Raw genomic sequence first — 20880 nt, 5'->3', positions numbered from 1 at the left:
CCTTAAGACCAGGAATTAGGCGAGGATGTCCACTGTCACCACTCTTATTCAACATTTTGCAGGAAGTTCTTGCCAGTGCAGTAAGGTAAGAAAGGATCTAAAAGACATACTGATCAGAAAGGAAGAAATAAAACTTCCCCTTTTTGTAGATGATACAATTGTGTATGTAGGAAATCCCAAGTCATCTATCAAAAAACTCCTGGAGGCCCTGGCCGGTTGGCTCAGTGGTAGAGCGTCGGCCTGGCGTGCAGGGGACCCGGGTTCAATTCCCGGCCAGGGCACAAAGGAGAAGCGCCCATTTGCTTCTCCACCCCCACCCCCTCCTTCCTCTCTGTCTCTCTCTTCCCCTCCCGCAGCGAGGCTCCATTGGAGCAAAGATGGCCCGGGCGCTGGGGATGGCTCCTTGGCCTCTGCCCCAGGCGCTAGAGTGGCTCTGATCGCAACAGAGCGACGCCCCGGAGGGGCAGAGCATCGCCCCCTGGTGGGCGTGCCGGGTGGATCCTGGTCGGGCGCATGCGGGAGTTTGTCTGACTGTCTCTCCCCGTTTCCAGCTTCTAGAAAAAATAAAAATAAAAAATAAAAAAATAAAAAAAATAAAAACTCCTGGAACTAATAAGTGAGTTTAGCAAAGTCATAGGATACAAAATAAACATGCAAAAATCAATTGTGTTTCTACTAAGAATAAATACATGAATAGTGAAATTAAAAACACAATACCATTTATAATCATTCAAAAAATATGAGGCATATTTTTGATATACTACAATAATCAAAGTATAAATCTCTCAAAATTTGTATGGGATTTGTTTGCCAAAAACTACAAAATGCTGATGAAATAAATCAAAAGAAGTCTATACAGATGGAGAGATATAACATATTCAAGGGATTTGAAGTCAACATAGTAAAAATGTCAACTGTCCCCAAATTGGTATACTGGTTTAACAAAATTTCTATCAAAATATCAGCAAGAGCCTGGCCTGTGGTGGCACAGTGGATAGAGCATTGACCTGGAACACTGAGGTCACTGGTTTGAAACCCTGAGCTTGCCCAGTCAAGGCACATATGATAAGCAAGCAATGAACAACTAAAGTGAAGCAACTGTGAGTTGATACTTTTGGCTCCCCGTCCCTCTCTCTCCTCTCTCTGTAAAATCAATAATTAAAATCTTAAAAAAAAAAAAAATCCCAGCAAGAGTATTTGTAGATATAGACAAGATTATTCTAAAATTTATATGGAAAAGCAAAGGAATTCAACTACCTAAAACAATATTGAAAAAAAAACAAAGTAGGAAGAATTGGTCTACCTGATTTTAAGATTTATGATATACTACATTAATCAAGTATGTGTGGTATTGCAGAAGGATGGGTCAATGGAAAGAATAGAGAATCCAGAAATAGACCCACACAAATAAGCCCAACTGATTTCTGACAAAGGTGCAAAGGTAACTCGATAGAAGAAAGATCACCTCTTCAACAAATGCTGTTGGAGCCAGTGGATATCTGTGGCCAAAAAAAAAAGAACCTCAATCTAAGTTTCACACTTTACATAAGAATTAACTCAAGGCCCTGGCCGGTTGGCTCAGCGGTGGAGCGTCGGCCTGGCGTGCAGGGGACCTGGGTTCGATTCCCGGCCAGGGCACATAGGAGGGGCGCCCATTTGCTTCTCCACCCCCCCTCCTTCCTCTCTGTCTCTCTCTTCCCCTCCCGCAGCCGGGGCTCCATTGGAGCGGGGATGGCCCGGGCACTGGGGATGGCTCCTTGACCTCTGCCCCAGGCACTGGAGTGGCTCTGGTCGCAGCGGAGCGACGCCCCGGAGGGGCAGAGCATCGCCCCTTGGTGGGCAGAGCGTCGCACCTGGTGGGCATGCCGGGTGGATCCCGGTCGGGCACATGCGGGAGTCTGTCTGACTGTATCTCCCCGTTTCCAGCTTCAGAAAAATACAAAAAAATAAAATAAAATAATTTAAAAAAAGAATTAACTCAAAATGGGTCACAAAGTTGTAAAATATAAACTACACAACTTAAAAAAAAACTATACTTAGAAAAAAAATAGAAGAAAGGCATAACAATTTGATGGTAGGCAAACAGTTCTTAGACTTGATATCAAAAGCTTAAACATAAAAGAAAATACTGATCAATTGGACATTATAAAATCAAAAACTTTTGCTCTTCAAAAGACATTTTAAGAGAATGACAAGACAAGCTACATGTGGGAAGAAAATATTTAACAAAGGACCACCATCTAGGAGGTATAATGAACTTCCAAAACTCAACAATAAAGAACCAAATAATCCAATTAGAAAATGGGCAAGCAATATAAAAAGACATTGTATTCCAGAGCATATACAGATGGCAAATATAGACATGAAAATATGCTCAATAGCATTAGCCATAAGAGACATGCAAATTAAAACCACAGTGAAGTATCACTACATACCTATCAGAATGGCTAAAATAAAAGATAGTCACAAAATCAAATGCTGGCGAGGAGCGGAGAAATTGGATCACTCAAACCTGTACACTGATGTAAATGTAAAATGGTCTAGTCACTCTGGAAAAGCAGTGTGGCAGGTTCTTAAAAAAACTAAGCATGTAACCATCATAAGACTCAGCATTTGTGTACTTATCTCAGAAAAAGAAAGACTTATGGTCACACAAAAACATGTGCATGAGCCCTGGCCAGTTGGCTCAGCGGTAGAGTGTCGGCCTAGCGTGCAGAGGACCCAGGTTCGATTCCTGGCCAGGGCACACAGGAGAAGCGGCCATTTGCTTCTCTACCCCTCCACCGCGCTTTCCTCTCTGTCTCTCTCTTCCCCTCCCGCAGCCAAGGTTCCATTGGAGCAAAGATGGCCCGGGCGCTGGGGATGGCTCTGTGGCCTCTGCCCCAGGCGCTAGAGTGGCTCTGGTTGCAACATGGCGACGCCCAGGATGGGCAGAGCATCACCCCGTGGTGGGCAGAGCGTCGCCCCTGGTGGGCGTGCCGGGTGGATCCCGGTCGGGCGCATGCGGGAGTCTGTCTGACTGTCTCTCCCTGTTTCCAGCTTCAGAAAAATGAAGAAGAAAAACAAAAACAAAAACATGTGCATGCATGTTTGCAGCAGCTTTGAATAGCCCGAACTGGAAACAACCTTCAATAGGTGAATGGTTAAACAAGTTGTTATATGGCCATATCATGAAATACTACTCATCAATAAAAGGGACCCACCTATTGATACAAGCAACACCTGTATGAATCTCCCAAAAATTATACTGAATGAAAAAAAAAAAGCCAACCTCAAAAGGTCATAGACTATATCATTTCATTTATATAACAGTCTTGAACTGACAAAATTAAAAAATTGGCGGACACATTTGTGGTTGCCATAGTTTAAAGAGGGGGTGGGTTGGGGCAGGAGGTGAGTTTGTGTGGCTATGGAAGATTAACAGGAGGGATCTTTGTGGTGATAGAAATGTTCTGCACCTTGACTACATCTATGTCAAAATCCTGGTTGTGATATCGTTACCACTGGGGGAAACCGGGCAGTGGGGACATGGGACCTCCCTGTAATCATAAATTTAATTTAACATATACACAAAAACATGTCTACAGGGACACACATGTTTCTCTTTTGCCTCAGACTCCCACATGGCTCTGCACAGCGTTGCCTGGCACTTGACAGGTTTTCTTTTTTTTTTTCTTTTTTTTTTTTCCCTGAAGCTGGAAACGGGGAGAGACAGTCAGACAGACTCCCGCATGCGCCCGACCGGGATCCACCCGGCACGCCCACAAGGGGGCGACGCTCTGCCCACCAGGGGGCGATGCTCTGCCCCTCCAGGGCGTCGCTCTATTGCGACCAGAGCCACTCTAGTGCCTGGGGCAGAGGCCAAGGAGCCATCCCCAGCGCCCGGGCCATCTTTGCTCCAAAGGAGCCTGGGCTGCGGGAGGGGAAGAGAGAGACAGAGAGGAAGGAGAGGGGGAGGGGTGGAGAAGCAGATGGGCACTTCTCCTGTGTGCCCTGGCCAGGAATCGAACCGGGACTTCCGCACGCCAGGCCGACGCTCTACCACTGAGCCAGCCGGCCAGGGCCACTTGACAGGTTTTCTACTTGGCTCTTCTTGACTTGCCCAACACAGAATTGGGGTAGATGGTCTGGCTGCAGAACAGACTCTTTGAAGACAGAACTCTCCTGGGTAACCTGCACACTAAATATCTCCAGTGTTCCCGCTTCTCCTTTACTACTCTTGGTCATTCTGCTTGTTAGGATGCTTGTTATGCCCCTTATAAAGTTGGCATAAAGCCCTTGGCCCCTTTCTCTTGGTAGTGCATCTCTAAGCCAGGTCCCAGGATGACTTACACCATAATTACTCAGGATGCTTGTCTCAGTGCATACTCCTGGGCCTAGACCAGTGATTCTCAACCTGTGGGTCGCGACCCCGGCGGGGGTTGAACGACCAAAACACAGGGGTCGCCTAAAGCCATCAGAAAATACATATTTATTATATAATACATTTTTAAATAAAATACGCCAATGGCTTTAGGCGTTTAAATAATATATGCCGATGGCTTTAGGCGACCCCTGTGTTTTGGTCGTTCGACCCCCGCCAGGGTCGCGACCCACAGGTTGAGAACCGCAGGCCTAGATGATTTACAGTTTTAACTAGATCCCCCTAAATGAATTCTAATGCACACTTTAGTTAGGGCTCAACTTCGTCCGAAGTCCAGTTTTCCTAGGGAGGCACAAGGAGATCCCACACTGGGATGTTCTCTAAAAGAACTTTCCGAAAGGGAAGAGACTGAGTGGGGCCCTGTGTGCCAGTCTCCTGGTCCAGTGAGGACACAGAGTCCTCTCCCACCGCCACCCCCTCCCCCTTGCTGCCACTGGCCCGGAGCTCACCGCAGTATTTGGCTCAATGAGGCGGTGCTGTAGCATCTGGGCATCTTCCCATTGTCCTGTGAGGCAGAGTCGCTCCAGCTGGCACACCTGAGCGCCCAGGACATTGGCCAGGGCACACACGCCCCCCACAGCTCCTGCTCCAGAGCGAGAAGCAGAACATCAGTCAGTGCCCCTTCTCACAGAGAAGCCCACAGCCTGGTCCCCAGCAACTCTTTGTCTTGGGGAGCTAGGAGGTACATTTCTATGCCACTGGTTGGCCATGGCAAAGACATGCTCTGTGAGCCCGCAGAGCACAAGAGCAAAGCTGCCAGCACGTTCCAAGTGGAACCCCACAGAGTGAGAGTCAGGGAGCAGAGCCTGGGCTGACTCAACGACAGTTTCTTTTTCTTTTTTTCCTTGTATTCTTTCTGAAGCTGGAAACGGGGAGAGACAGTCAGACAGACCCCCGCATGCGCCCCGACCGGGATCTGCCCGGCACGCCCACCAGGGGCGAAGCTCTGCCCATCAGGGGGCGATGCTCCACCCCTCGGGGCGTTGCTCTGGCGCGACCAGAGCCACTCTAGCGCCTGGGGCAGAGGCCAAGGAGCCATCCCAGCGCCAGGGCCATCTTTGCTCCAATGGAGCCCCGGCTGTGGGAGGGGAAGAGAGAGACAGAGAGGAAGGAGGGGGTGGGGGTGGAGAAGCAAATGGGCGCTTCTCCTATGTGCCCTGGCCGGGAATCGAACCCGGGTCCCCCGCACTCCAGGCCGACGCTCTACCGCTGAGCCAACCGGCCAGGGCCACGACAGTTTCTTTCCTGCACTCCCCTCCTCCCAAAAAATGTAAAGTCGCTCCTGCCAGTTGACATCTCCATGCTCCTCTGCAGCGCCCCCCACCCTCACCAGTCCTGGAAGAGGGTGAAGTGGATAGGAAGCCTGACCCCACAGTGAATGTGGCTGAGAACAGGGGTGGAGGGGGGGTCAGGCGGGGGAGTGGAAAGCGCTCTAGACACAGCCAGGACACTGGGCAGTTCCTCCCATTGGCTGCATGAGCTTGGACCAGCCATAGACCCTCTGGTCCTCTTTGTTCTCATCTGGACAATGAAGATAGGCTGGCTGGGATCACAGAGAGCTCTGCCGCTGCTGCTGGCTTGTGAGTGTGATGCTAAGGCTAGCAAGTAGTGTCCCTAAGCAGAGGGGCTTCAAAACTGGAGACAGAGTAGGCAATTGGGAATAAGCTAACAATATAGCCGTCATTTCTTGAATCCCTATTGTGTGCCAAGCACTGTGGCGGACACAGGGCCAGTGCTCTCTAACCCTCACACCTCCCTGCTGTAAGAGTAGAAGCTCAGGCCCGGAGAGCTTGAGTACTTCGCCCGCTGATACCCTGTGAACAAACGGCAGAACTGAGAGTCCAGCTCAGATCCTCAGCCCTCAGAACCTCTGCTTTTCCTATCTGCCCCACTCTCCGGAATAAGGCATTACTGAGTCCTCCCTCCTCACCCTGTCCTTCAGAGACAGGGATATGCAGAGGATGTGCAAGGGCCTAGACAACAAGCCAATGTCTGCACAGACCAGAGAGAATAGGACCTGCAGCTTTGGACAATGAACTTAAATCTGTGTCAGCTGAAGGAGCAGATGTTTCGCCCCCAAACCCCTGCTTCAGCTCAAATCCAACCTGAACCCAAGGACGTTGACCTCAAACTAACAAGAACAGTCGGTCTAATGGTGACATGCCTAGGATCCTGGACTGGGACAGAATCTGATCAGGCGACTGAAGATCCCTAGCCCAGCTCTGCAGGTCTGACCATTCATTCTAGCCTGGAACCAGAGAGAGGAAAATTGACTCTGGACGATAGGGGAGGGCTCCAACTCCTTTGTGAGATTAGAGGAACTAAATTTGTCACCTAAGTAGAGAGCTTGGGGCTTAAAGCAAAGTGCAGGCATCCCTATGACAGGACGGGGTTTGTACATGGCCACCCCCCTGGGCACAACAAGGTCACTCACTCACAAGCACCCAGTGTCCAGACAAGCAAGCGGTGTGCCAGACTTCAGAGGTTTTGGAGCAGGCAAGCTGGCAAGACCCTCTGCGACCCAGCCCCTGCCCTTGTGGTCCCTTCCAGCAGGCCTTGCCTGCCTGGGTGTATCTGGGTCACCCTTCAAGGGCGAGAGCAGCGGGAGGCCTACCCACGGCATAGCTGGCCAGCAGGAAACCAGCCGATCCAGCCAACACCTGGAAATCCTGCCTCCTGGTCTTGTGAATCATCAGCCCAATTCTGGTCACCTGCGACAGCAAACCTGGTGTGAGCGGGGCAGCGGCAAAGCCCGGGTGGGGGCTGGGCCAGTGCGAGTGACTGAGAGCCCAGGCCTTAGAGAGGGAGCCCAAAGTTCAGACAAAGCTCCCCCGCGGAGAGTCCAGGCCACAGAGAACCCAAACTGAAGCGGATCTGAGCTGCCCTGAAGTTGGCAGCAAAGAGAAGCGGAAGGAGCCCCAGTCAGGAGCCGCTGCCACTCACATCACCACCGCTGTCCTTAATGCCAATGATATTTGGGTGCTGGGAAAGTGTGACCACCGCGTCCACAGGCAGGTCCAGCCCCGTGTTGGCTGGGACACTGTACAGTACCACAGGAATTGGAGAGAGGTCAGCAACCTGAGGGATGCGGAGAAGAGGGGAGAGGACAGCTGTCCAGGTTCGACAGGTCCCGGCCAGGGCTCCCTGGACAGGCCCACCCCTGGTTCAGAAGTCACAGAGCTACATGCCCTGCTTGTAAGCAGTAACAGTGGATACTAATTAGTGAATACTTTCCATGTGCCAAGCACAGTCCCAAGATCTTTGTTTTGATAGAATTAAGCCTCTACCTTTATTCTTCCCATTTGAGATGGGAGGAAACAGTGACAGCATGGTTAGAGCAGTCACCCAATGCCACACAGCTGGTACACGGTGGTATTTCTCCCGTTCCCAGAACTGCCGTTCATGGGAAGTTCCCAGCTTCTCGGTCTCCTCTTCTCAGGCAGAGTCTCCCCTCACTCAGCCTCCCTTCGGTCCCAGACTTCAAGCCCATGCCCACCCCTCACACCCACCTTGGTGTAGTGGTGAATGAGGGCGGCACTGCTCATGCGGCCACGATAGTAGCACGGAGTCACCACAATGGCAACGTCAGCCCCCACCTGGGCCATGCTCACTGTCATCTCCACCGTGGCTTGAGTAGCTGCAGGAGGAAAGAGAAGTCTTCCCTACAGGCCACGGAGGGCAGGTGAGAGCAGGAGGAAGGGCTGTGCTAGGACCCTGGGGCAAGCAAGCGGTGCAGAAGAGACAGCAAGTAGACTAAACCCAGCTGCTGGGCCAAGGAGCCAGGCCCCCACCCCAGCCACCCTCCCCCCCCCCCCCCCAGGGCCCAGGGTATCGGCCTCACACTCGCAGCCAGAGCCAGCTAGCAGGAGCTTGTCCTTGGGCATGACCTGCCGCACGCGGCTCACCACCTCCAGGCGCTCACTGCTGGTCAGGAGAGGGAATTCGCCGTTGGAGCCCTGGACCACAAAGCCTGCAAGAGAGATGGATCACATTCATAGATACCTTCCCACCCTCTTATGAAAAACAGGGACGTTAGTGTTACACTCACCCGGGTTCCTACTCCCCAAACCCGTAGTTTTTTACGCACATTTCCTTCTCATCTTTGCCTTGAGGCAGCCAGAATGTTTTACCCAGTTGCAATAAACAGTATTCACCCCACGTGTCTTTGTTTCAATGATCTCTTTCAGCCGTACCTCGAAGAATAGGTGACAGCACAATCTACATGTGTGTACCCAGCAGCCATGGCAATCCTCCCCGCAATCCTCCCCGGTCGCCTCCCTCTTCCTTCTCCTGCTGTCCAGACTACTGTTCCCATTCATGTGTTTACACCCTTAAGACATACATTTGGATCCATAAACAAGACATAATTACAGGTTTTGCCACTTTAAACTTTATAGAAATGGGTCCTGGCCGGTTGGCTCAGTGGTAGAGCATCAGCCTGGCACGTGGAAGTCCTGGGTTCAAGTCCTGATCAGGGCACACAGGAGAAGTGACCATCTGCTGCTTCTCCACCCCTTCCTCTCCCCCACCTCTCTCTCTTCCCCCCTCGCAGCCATGGCTTGATTGGTTTGAGTGCATCAGCACACAGTGCTGAGGAGGGATCCACGGAGCCTTTGCCTCAGGCTCTAAAAATATCTCGGTTGTGAGTATGGCCTCAGATGAGGGTTGCCTGGTGGATCCCGACTGGGGCGCATGCGGGAGTCTGTCTATCTCCCTTCCTCTCACTCAGAAAAAGAATGAAAAAAAAACTTCACAGAAATGAAATCAGACATATGTATATCTTCTGCAGTTTGCCATTTTTGCCCAACATTGTGTTTCCAGTTCTGTCTGTAGCAAGACATGGAGCTCTGACTCATTTATTTTCCATTTCTATATAATATTCTATTGTGAGCTTAGGCCACAATTTACTTTGTTCCCCCTTTTTTTTTCTTTTTTTTTTTCCTTTTATTATTTTTTTTTTGTATTTTTCCGAAGCTGGAAACAGGGAGGCAGTCAGACAGACTCTCGCATGTGCCAGACCGGGATCCACCCGGCATGCCCACCAGGGGGCGATGCTCTGCCCATTTTGGGGTGTCGCTCTGCCGCAATCAGAGCCATTCTAGTGCCTGAGGCAGAGGCCACAGAGCCATCCTCAGCGCCCAGGCAAATTTTGCTCCAGTGGAGCCTTGCCTGCAGGAGGGGAAGAGAGAGACAGAGAGGAAGGAGAGGGGGAGGGGTGGAGAAGCAGATGGGCGCTTCTCCTGTGTGCCCTGGCCGGGAATCGAACCTGGAACTCCTGCACACCAGGCCGACGCTCTACCACTGAGCCAACCAGCCAGGGCCTTTTGTTCCCCTTTTGAAGACATTTAGAATGTCTCCCTCTTTTGCTAGCGATGCTGTAAAGTCTTCTATGCCCAAATCTAGGAGTTTCCCTACAGTTTACTTAGGTGTGTCATTGTCAAGCCACCTGTTTGTGCATCTGTTTGCACGTGCCGTATGTCTAATTAGCCAGTTCACACCCCATCAGCACAAAGAATTCATCCATGTCAGTGTTCATCCATGCCAACATTGGGCATTGTCAGCACTAGTTTTTGTCAGTTTTCTTTTTTTTAATTATTATTATTATTATTATTATTATTATTATTATTTTGAGAGTGAGAGACAGAGAGAAAGACAGGAAGAGAGTGAGATGGGGAGGAGAGAGAGAGATGAGAAGCATCAACTCGTAGTTGAGTCGCTTTAGTCGTTCATTGATTGCTTCTCAAACATGCCTTGTCCAGGGGTCTCCAGCTGAGCCAGTGACCCTTTGCTCAACCCAGCAACCTTGGGATCATGTTGATGATCCTGCACTCAAGCCTGCAAGCCTGCACTCAAGCTGGTGACCTTGAGGTTTTGAACCTGGGACCTCAGTGTTCCAGGTTGATGCTCTATGACTGATGTGCCACCATCAGTCAGGCTAATTTTTGTTAATTTTTGAGGTGAAAAATGACATCTCATTCTTTTATTTTTCACTTTCCTGTTTTATCAGTCATTGAAATGGCTTCTAACATTACCAGTTAAAGGTGTCAACCTTTTTATACCCACCAGAGACCAGCAGAATTGCTGCTATTCAGCTAAATCTGGAAGGAATGTTAGTAAAATCATTTTACTCCCTTTTTTCTTTTTCTTTTTTTCCTGAAGCTGGAAACGGGGAGAAACAGTCAGACAGACTCCCGCATGCGCCAGACTGGGATCCACCCGGCACGCCCACCAGGGGGCGATGCTCTGCCCACCAGGGGGCGACGCTCTGCCCACCAGGGGGCCATGCTCTGCCCCTTGGGGCGTCACTGTCGCCTGGGGCAGAGGCCAAGGAGCCATCCCCAGCGCCCCGGCCATCCTTGCTCCAATGGAGCCTCGGCTGCAGGAGGGGAAGAGAGAGACAGAGAGGAAGGAGAGGGGAAGGGATAGAGAAGCAGATGGGCGCTTCTCCTGTGTACCCTGGCCGGGAATCGAACCCAGGACTTCTGCACACCAGGCCGACGCTCTACCACTGAGCTAGCCAGCCAGGGCCTACTCCCATTTTTTTAAACTTTCTCTCCCCCCCCCCTTTCTCCTGTCTCCCCCATTCCATTCCCAAAATATTTTTCTTCAATAGCTGACCAATACAGCATAAAATACAAGATGATTAATACATAGAAGTGTGTGTGGGGGGGGAAATAAAGTTGGGCACAATACTGATTTCAAAACCCGTCATACAGCCGTGAGCACCATGAATTTGGTTCGGAGCTTCCTGACAGTCACTAAAAGGGAAATGTGGTCAGTTGACAGATATGTAGAACTCAAGATAAAAGCAAGGCAGCTGTCCCGGAGAAACAAAGTTTCCTGGCACTGGGACCAAGAGAGAGTGTTCCCGTGAGTCACCCTTCAGGGGACACAGTGTGATATAGAGTCAGGTGTTATACCACAGACCTTTTCCATGCCGTTCTTTCACCATTAGATTGCACTGAGTGGATTGCCAGGATAGCTCACTGGATACTTGGCATGTGTTTTCTGTTTCAGCTTTTTTGCCTTGCTAACATTACAGGGAACATCTTGAGGCAAAGAGCTTTCGGGTTCTGTTGGTTCTGTTGGATTGACTCCTTAGGAGCAAGCCTCCGTGTTGGGCTGGGAGCCGATGGTAAGATTCCCCTCCTGTCTTGTTCCATGAGGCCCCAGAGCCTTCCCAGTGGGTCATCCCCGTTGGTAGCACTGCCAACCCTGGAGAGGGCTGCAGGCCAGCCATGACTGGATCAGCACCCTCTGATTTAGAGACCAAACACTTAGAGATCAAGCTTTTGCTACTCCCTCTATTCAAATGGAAGACCATCTATCTCCCTTCCAACAGTGCCTGCCACCACAGCTCGAAAGGGGCTGAGATGGGCTCTTGCTCAGCCACTTCTTCAGACATAGCTCTCATTCCCAATTCCTCCTTTATCTCATGGTCAGTTCCCCAGGCCCCTGGGCCCAACTGGTGGATGCACTCGGGGTGGGGGCGGCAGGTGAAGGAGGCTCCTGTGTTCAAGCCTCCTAGTAGCCTCTCCCATATGTCATTTAAGGGGGCGTCTGACTCAGTCCCAACTCCCAAGAGGGAAGAAATGCCAGGCTGGGGAGAGGAGTGTGGAAGAGTCAGGGACACACAGGCTCCAAGTCACCTCTGGCTGTTGATCCAGCCACATCATGCCTCTGAGTCACTCACCTCCTTTCCTGTGGGATGACAATAAAATCATTTCAATCCTACCTTATAGGGCTGTTCTAGAGCACAAGGAAGAAAAGGTATGAGAAAGCCCTTTGAAGTCTGTGACTGCTGCCCCAGGGCTCCCTCTTTTTTGGCTAGATGTCAAGTGTCAGGCCTGAGATGTCTCTGCTGCTTTAGAGAGGGGATGAGAAAAGGTCCCAGATGGGAGTGAGGAAGGTGGGGTGGAGGGGAGGGGTAGTAGAGCTGTCAGATGCGCAGGCTCTGAACCCTGAGGGGCCGGCTTTCCCTGGCAGTGTGGCCCTTCACTAACTATGAGATCTTGGGCAAATGGCTTAACTAAACCTCAGCCTCATCAAATGAAAAGTAAGGATAATATAAATAACCTTTTCAAAGAGTTGTGGTGAAGCTTAAATGAGATGCTATTTGTAAAGTGCTTAGAACAGAACCTGGCACTCAGGGTTAGCTGTGATTACAGTCAGGAGGAAGTGCTCAAGCCTTAAATCAGGAGGGTAGCAGCTTTCGGTTTGAGGCCGAGGATGACTGGTGCGGGAGGGGAGGCTGCCCTCCCTCGCGCCTCTCAGGCCCCCTCCGGCTATCGGACAAACACGCTCAATTTCAAAGCTACTGCTGGGATTCAACCGGTTTGCACTGTTTTGGCAGAACCCATACCAAATTTTTTGTTGAGTTCGGCAAACCAGTTGTTAAAATGGCACTTGTAATCAGGATTCTCCCTAAGGTGGGCTCCTGGGCAGCCACCCAATGTGGAAATCACAAACTTCCATTCCTTACTCTTTTAACATTCATCTGTGCAACAGCGTACTCTAAGCGCTCGTAGTAATGTTTATTCTGTCCATAGGTGAAAAATATTGCAAGTGAGGACACCAATCAAGAAGCAATATGGAAATATCTTAAATAACAGTTTTATTGTTTAGTCAGGTATTATTTAATATTTTTTCATTAATATTTTAAAACTCTTATAACATAATCTAGTTTTGTATAGCTCTTTTATTGTTCTTATTTAAGTATTAAGTGCATGACATAATAAGCTACCTTTCGGTGTATCTTTTTTTGTTTGTTTTTTTTGTTTTTTGTTTGGTTTTTTTTTTTTAGAGAGGAGAGAGAGAGGGAGAGACAGAGAGAGAGGAGAGAAAGACCGAGAGAGAGAGAAGAGGGGAGGAGCAGGAAGCATCAACTCCCATATGTGCCTTGACCAGGCAAGCCCAGGGTTTTGAACCGGCAACCTCAGCATTTCCAGGTCGACGCTTTATCCACTGCGCCACCACAGGTCAGGCCTCGGTGTATCTTTTTTTATACTTAAAACAGTCATTAGGGCAGAGGACCAGTTGGTTGTTAAATTATTTGAATCCCACCACTCCCCTTGCCCTACGGTTACGCTGGCTGTGGGGGTAGTTTGGGGGGCTGGGTGTTTGGGGCTGGAGATGTACAAGCAACCTGGTGACTTACTGTGGCCAAGTCACAGGCTCTCCTAACTGTTATGCCTGTTGGCTCATCATCACTGCCACCTCCTCTGAGAAGTCTTTCTGGGATCTCACCCACCACTGGGTATCTCACCTCTAAACTTTTATTACCTGTTCCTTGTCCTTCCCTGTCGCTTACTCAAAAATTCAGAGAGCCCTGGCCGGTTGGCTCAGCGGTAGAGCGTCGGCCTAGCGTGCGGAGGACCCGGGTTCGATTCCTGGCCAGGGCACACAGGAGAAGCGCCCATTTGCTTCTCCACCCCTCTGCCGCGCTTTCCTCTCTGTCTCTCTCTTCCCCTCCCGCAGCCAAGGCTCCATTGGAGCAAAGATGGCCCGGGCGCTGGGGATGGCTCTGTGGCCTCTGCCTCAGGCGCTAGAGTGGCTCTGGTCGCAACATGGCGACGCCCAGGATGGGCAGAGCATCGCCCCCTGGTGGGCAGAGCGTCGCCCCTGGTGGGCGTGCCGGGTGGATCCCGGTCGGGCGCATGCGGGAGTCTGTCTGACTGTCTCTCCCTGTTTCCAGCTTCAGAAAAATGAAAAAAAAATAATAATAAATAAATAAATTAATTAAAAAAAAAAAATTCAGAGAAGTCCTCAGAACCCTTAAATCTTCCCCGCCCAGCTATAGGATTAGGCAAATTTCTCAAAAGAGGAAATTGCATTAAATCAGGGGTCCCCAAACTTTTTACACAGGGGGCCAGTTCACTGTCCCTCAGACCGTTGGAGGGCTGGACTTTAAAAAAAACTATGAACAAATCCCTATGCACACTGCACATACCTTATTTTAAAGTAAAAAAACAAAACAGAAACAAATACAATATTTAAAATAAAGAACAAGTAAATTTAAATCAACAACTGACCAGTATTTCCATGAGAACTATGCTCTTCTCACTGACCACCAATGAAAGAGGTGCCCCTTCCAGAAGTGTGGCAGGGCTGGATAAATGGCCTCAGGGGACTGCAAGTGGCCCGCAGGCCGTAGTTTGGGGACCCCTGCATTAAATGGTCTTCTTAGTGCACCTGAGATCTAGGATTTGCAGTCCCTTTTCTGGCTTCTTCTCCTATCTTTTGTTTATCTCTAAGTGTTGCCCTTCAGCCAAACTGACTGTCAAGTTCCCCCAGGCACACTGCCACCTTCCTGCCTCCATGCCTTCGCTCCTGCTGTTCCCTTCTGCCTGGAACACCTCCCTGACCGCCGCTCCTCAAGTGCTGTGAGGCCCACGAGCCTTTCCTGGGCTTCCCTCCCTTCGCTCTGCACAGCAGTGTGTTCTTGCGCAGCACTTGTCTGACTTTGCCTAGAAGCTGCCGTCAGCGGTCGTGTCCCCTCATTTTGGCCTCCTCCATGACACTTCAGTATGCTGCCCAAGCAGTGCTTGAGGTGTTTGTCGACAATGTATGTATAAAAGAAAAACTGTCCCAAATCTGGTCTGAAGTAGAGCCTTTTTTTGGCGATGTAATTCATAATCTCCCACAGAGAAGAAATGAACATTCTTGACAAAATGCTTAAGCAATTTCCTGAGGACTTTTTTTTTTTTTTGTATTTTTCTGAAGCTGGAAATGGGGAGAGACAGTCAGACAGACTCCCACATGCGCCTGACCGGGATCCACCCTGCACGCCCACCAGGGGCGATGCTCTGCCCACCAGGGGGCGATGCTCTGCCCCTCCGGGGTGTCGCTCTGCCGCGACCAGAGCCACTCTAGCGCCTGGGGCAGAGGCCAAGGAGCTATCCCCAGCGCCCGGGCCATCTTTGCTCCAATGGAGCCTTGGCTGCAGAAGGGGAAGAAAGAGACAGAGAGGAAGGAGGGGGGGGTGGAGAAGCAAATGGGCGCTTCTCCTATGTGCCCTGGCTAGGAATTGAACCCGGGTCCCCCGCACGCCAGGCCGACGCTCTACCGCTGAGCCAACCGGCCAGGGCCTCCTGAGGACTTTTAATAGAATTGTGCCCTGATCTGGGAAACCAGCCACTGCCTCCCCAGCTGACACTCGGACAAGAGTCTAGCAGCTGTTAAATAGTCATCTTTGTATCTAGTCTAGCGAAGATTTAACCATTCTCTCTTCTTACCAAAATATTCTTACTGGGAGTATATACTTGAGATGGCTACTTAGAAGCCATTTTTGTTTCAGCACAACTGTAGTAAAACTTTTGTAAGAATAGACTATGAAAATATGCAGAGTTAGGGTAAATAGTTAGAGGCAAAGAGGCACCTCAGGGTGAAGGGCCTGAACAGATGAGAGTCCAGGGTCTCTCTGACCTGTACTGGAGATAGTACACGCTGGAAACAGCAAAACAGCAGGATAAGAGTCAGTAACAGAAAATGTTTAGGCTCTCAGAACACAGATTAGAAGTCAGCATGTTCCTTGTCCTCTTACTTCACTCCCTGAAAACTTCTGCTGTCTGCTTCCTTGAGTTATTTGTACTTGCTAATAAATGTCTGTGGAAGGCTTGGAATGGGGCTTCCCTGCATTCTGCTGACCAAGGCTGTTGCCTCCCCTCGGCACCTCCAAGCATTTCATCTGGTCTCTAACTAGTTCATTGTTGCCATGACAAACCTTAACATGCACTCATAGCTAAGTTGTCTGCCAATGATACTGTGTTCCCTAACTGTAGTACAATTATCAGAAAATTAACCTTAGTATAATACTAACTACATATTTTATTCAGATTTTGCCAGTTTAAAATTATTATTATTATTAACCTATTGATTGTAAAGAGAGGAGAGAGAAAGAGAGAAAGGGGGCGAGGAGTGGGAAGCATCAACTCACAGTAGTTGCTTCTCGTATGTGCCTTGACTGGGCAAACCCAAGGTTTCAAACCAACAACTTCAGCATTCCAGGTTACGCTTTATCCACTGCGACACCATAGGTCAGGTTCCAGTTTGAAACTTTTTTTTTTTTTTACAGAGAGAGAGAGTCAGAGAGAGGGATAGATGGGGACAGACAGGAACGGAGGGAGATGAGAAGAATCAATCATCAGTTTTTGTTGCGACGCCTTAGTTGTTCATCGATTGCTTTCTCATATGTGCCTTGCTCAAGCCAGAGACCTTGGGGCTAAGCTGGTGAGCTTTTGCTCAAGCCAGATGAGCCCGCGCTCAAGCTGGTGACCTCAGGGTCTCGAACCTGGGTCCTCCACATCCCAGTCCGATGCTCTATCCACTGTGCCACTGCCTGGTCAGGCCAGTTTGAAACTTTTTAACGTGAAGATTTTGAAGTCATAATTAGCTAATCTTAAATTTTATGTAATAAGCCGTTATACTTGATCTTAGTCAAAGACTAAGAAATAAGCTTTTTTTTTTTTTTTTTAATAGCGAGAGAGATAGCAGAGAGAAAGACAGAAAAGGACAAATAGGGCCAGACAGACAGGAAGGGAGAGAGATGAGAAGCATCAAGTCTTTGTTGCGGCACCTTAGTTGTTCACTGATTGCTTTCTTTTTATTTATTTATTTATTTATTTATTCATTTTTTTAGAGAGGAGAGGGAGAGAGAGAGAGAGAGGAGAGACAGAGAGAGAGAAGGGGGGGAGGAGCTGGAAGCATCAACTCCCATATGTGCCTTGATTTCGAACCAGCGACCTCAGCATTTCCAGGTCGACGCTTTATCCACTGCACCACCACAGGTCAGGCAATGACTGCTTTCTTATATGTGCTTTGATGGGGGAGGGCTACCGCCTGAGCCAGTGGCGCCTTGCTCAAGTCAGCGACCTTGGGCTCAAGCCCATGGGGTCATATGTATAATCCCAGGCTCAAGCCAACAACCCTATGCTCAAGCCAGTGACCTCAGGGTTTCGAATTTTAGTTCTCTTGTGTCCCAGTCTGACGCTTTATCCACTGCGCCACCTCCTGGTCAGGCACAACAAGCTTTTAATAAGGAATGTAGATCTTTCAGATAAATGCATACTACATTTTATTCATTTTCACTATCACTTTTAGTGATAGTGAAACCTCACCACTCTTGCTTTTTGTCTAATTAAGCAGCCTCCAACATTTTCCAGTGTGATTGACCTCATTTTTTCCAATTAAGATTTTTATTACAAAGTATTTTAAATATACAAATATATGACAGCACTTTTTATAAATTTTTTTTATTGAGGTATATTGAGGTCTCCAAGTATGATTGTATTTTTGTTGGTTTTTGTTTTTAGGTCAATACACCACTGACAGCTCTAGATTGTTCATCCAAACAGAAAATCAATAAAGAAATATTTGCCTTGTCTGACCAGGCGGTGGCGCAGTGGATAGAGCGTTGGACTGGGATGCAGAGGACTCAGGTTTGAGACCCCGAGGTCTCCAGCTTGAGTGCAGGCTCATCGGGCTTGAGGAAAAAAACAAACAAAAAAAGCTCACCAGCTTGGACCCAAGGTCTCTGGCTCGAGCAAGGGGTTACTCAGTCTGCTGAAGGCCCGCGGTCAAGGCACATATGAGAAAGCAATCAATGAACAACTAAGGTGTCGCAACAAAAAACTGATGACTGATGCTTCTCATCTCTCTCTGTTCCTGTCTGTCTGTCCCTATCTATCCCTCTCTCTAACTCTTTCTCTGTCCCTGTAAAAAAATATATATATTAGTCTTAAATGAAACACTAGAACAATTGGATATGATAGACATCTACAGGACAATTGGATATGATAGACATATACAGGACATTTCATCCCAAAGTGCCAGAGTATACATTTTTCTCTAGCATACATGGAACATTCTCAAGAATTGACCACATGTAGGGCCACAAAAATAACATCAACAAATTCAGAAAGCCTGAAATTATACCAAGCATATTCTCTGATTATAAAGCCTTGAAACTGAATTCAACTGCAAAAAAGAGGTAAACAAACCCATAAAAATGTGGAAACTAAATAACATACTTTTAAAAAATGAGTGGATCAAAGAAGAAATAAAAATAGAGATCAAAAGATACATTCAGACAAATGAAAATAATAATACGACATTGGAATCTCTGGGATGCAGCAAAAGCAGTAATAAGAGGGAAGTTCATATCACTACAGGCCTATATGAACAAACAAGAGATAGCCCAAGTAAACCACTTAACTTCACATCTTAGAGAACTAGAAAAAGAAGAACAAAGGCAACCCAAAACCAGCAGAAGAAAGGAGATAATAAAAATCAGAGCAGAAGCCCTGGCCGGTTGGCTCAGCGGTAGAGCGTCGGCCTAGCGTGCAGAGGACCCGGGTTCGATTCCCGGCCAGGGCACACAGGAGAAGCGCCCATTTGCTTCTCCACCCCTCCGCCGCGCTTTCCTCTCTGTCTCTCTCTTCCCCTCCCGCAGCCAAGGCTCCATTGGAGCAAAGATGGCCCGGGCGCTGGGGATGGCTCTGTGGCCTCTACCTCAGGCGCTAGAGTGGCTCTGGTCGCAACATGGCGACACCCAGGATGGGCAGAGCATCGCCCCCTGGTGGGCAGAGCGTCGCCCCTGGTGGGCGTGCCGGGTGGATCCCGGTCGGGCGCATGCGGGAGTCTGTCTGACTGTCTCTCCCCGTTTCCAGCTTCAGAAAAATGAAAAAAAAAAAAAAATCAGAGCAGAAATAAATGAAATAGAGAACAGAAAACTATTGAAAAAATTAATAAAACAAGGAGCTGGTTCTTTGAAAAGATCAACAAAATTGACAAACCCTTGGCAAGACTCACCAAGGAAAAAAGAGAAAGGACTCATATAAACAAAATCCAAAATGAAAGAGGAGAAATCACCACAGATATCATAGATAATACAAAGAATTATTGTAGAATACTATGAAAAACCATATGCCACCAAATTTAACAATCTAGAAGAAATGGATAAATTCCTAGAACCATACAATCTTTCTAGACTGAATCATGATGAAGCAGAAAGCCTAAACAGACCCATAAGCAGGGAGGAAATAGAAACAACTATCAAAAACCTCCCCAAAAATAAAAGTCCAGGGCCAGATGGCTATATTAGTGAATTCTATCAAACATTCCGACTTGGTTCTTATTCTACTGAAAGTCTTCCAAAAAATTGAAGAAGCAATACTTCTAAACACATTTTATGAGGCCAAGATAACCCTCATACCAAAACCAGGCAAGGATGGCACAAAAAAAGAAAACTACAGACCAATATCTCTAATTAATACAGATACTAAAATCATAAACAAAATACTAGCAAATCAAATACAACAACACATTAAAAAAATAATTCATCATGATCAAGTGGTATTCATCCCAGAATCACAAGGATGGTTCAACATACGTAAAACGGTTAACGTAATACACCATATAAACAAAACAAAGAACAAAAAACATATGATCTTATCAATAGATGCAATAGATGCAGAAAAGGCATTCGATAAAATATAACACTATTTTATGTTTAAAATACTCAACAAAATGGGTATAGAAGGAAAATATCTCAACATTATAAAGGTCATTTGTGATAAACCATCAGCTAACATCATATCAAATGTCATAAAACTGAGGACTTTTCCCCTAAAATCAGGAACAAGACAAGGTTGTCCACTCTCTCCATTATTATTCAACATAGTGTTGGAAGTTCTAGCCAGAGCAATCAGACAAGACAAAGAAATAAAAGGCATCCATATCGGAAAAGAAGAAGTAAAGGTATCACTTTTTGCAGATGATATGATCCTATACATCGAAAACTCCAAACACTCCACAAAAAGACTACTAGAAACAATAAACCAATACAGTAATGTCGCAGGATACAAAATCAATATACAAAAGTCCATTGCCTTCCTATTTGCCAACAACAAAACATCAGAAAACGAACTAAAAAAAAAATAATCCCCTTCATGGTTGCAGCAAAAAAATAAAATATCTACGAATAAACATAACAAAGAATGTAAAGGAACTATATAATGAAAACTACAAAGCATTGTTAAGGAAAATCAAAAAAGATACAATGAAATGGAAAAATATTCCTTGTTCTTGGATAGGAAGAATAAATATAGTCAAAATGACCATATTACCCAAAGCGATATATAAATTTAATGCAATTCCCATCAAAATTCCAATGACATTTTTTAAAAAAATGGAACAAAAAATCATCAGGTTTATATGGAACTATAAAAACCCCGAATAGCCAAAACAATCCTAAGGAAAAAGAACGAAGCTGGGGGCATTAAAATACCTGACTTCAAATTATATTATAGAGCCATGATAATCAAAACAGCATGGTATTGGCAGAAAAAGACACTCAGACCAATGGAACAGAATAGAAAGCCTAAAAATAAAACCACATATATATGGTCAAATAATTTTTGATAAAGGGGCCAACAACACACAATGGAGAAAAGAAAGCC

The 20880-nt window shown here is 47.6% G+C and overlaps 1 protein-coding gene across 1 annotated transcript in view; it reads right to left on the bottom strand.

Moving 5' to 3' along the window:
* The window catches only part of HOGA1 (4-hydroxy-2-oxoglutarate aldolase 1), a 38346-nt gene that overhangs the window by 6924 nt on the left and 10542 nt on the right, over nt 1-20880 (bottom strand). The window contains exons 2-6 of the mRNA XM_066240053.1: nt 8265-8393; nt 7933-8060; nt 7367-7501; nt 7038-7134; nt 4873-5006 (exon numbers count right to left, since the gene is read on the bottom strand). Of these exons, the coding sequence (XP_066096150.1) occupies nt 4873-5006; nt 7038-7134; nt 7367-7501; nt 7933-8060; nt 8265-8393 (623 nt within the window). The remainder of the gene's footprint in view (nt 1-4872; nt 5007-7037; nt 7135-7366; nt 7502-7932; nt 8061-8264; nt 8394-20880) is intronic.

Source organism: Saccopteryx bilineata, chromosome 7 (genome assembly GCF_036850765.1).
Source record: "Saccopteryx bilineata isolate mSacBil1 chromosome 7, mSacBil1_pri_phased_curated, whole genome shotgun sequence".
In the NCBI taxonomy this organism is placed as follows: Eukaryota; Metazoa; Chordata; class Mammalia; order Chiroptera; family Emballonuridae; genus Saccopteryx; species Saccopteryx bilineata.
The sequence above is the reverse complement of the archived record's forward strand: the minus strand, read 5'-3'. Positions and strand labels throughout refer to the sequence as shown.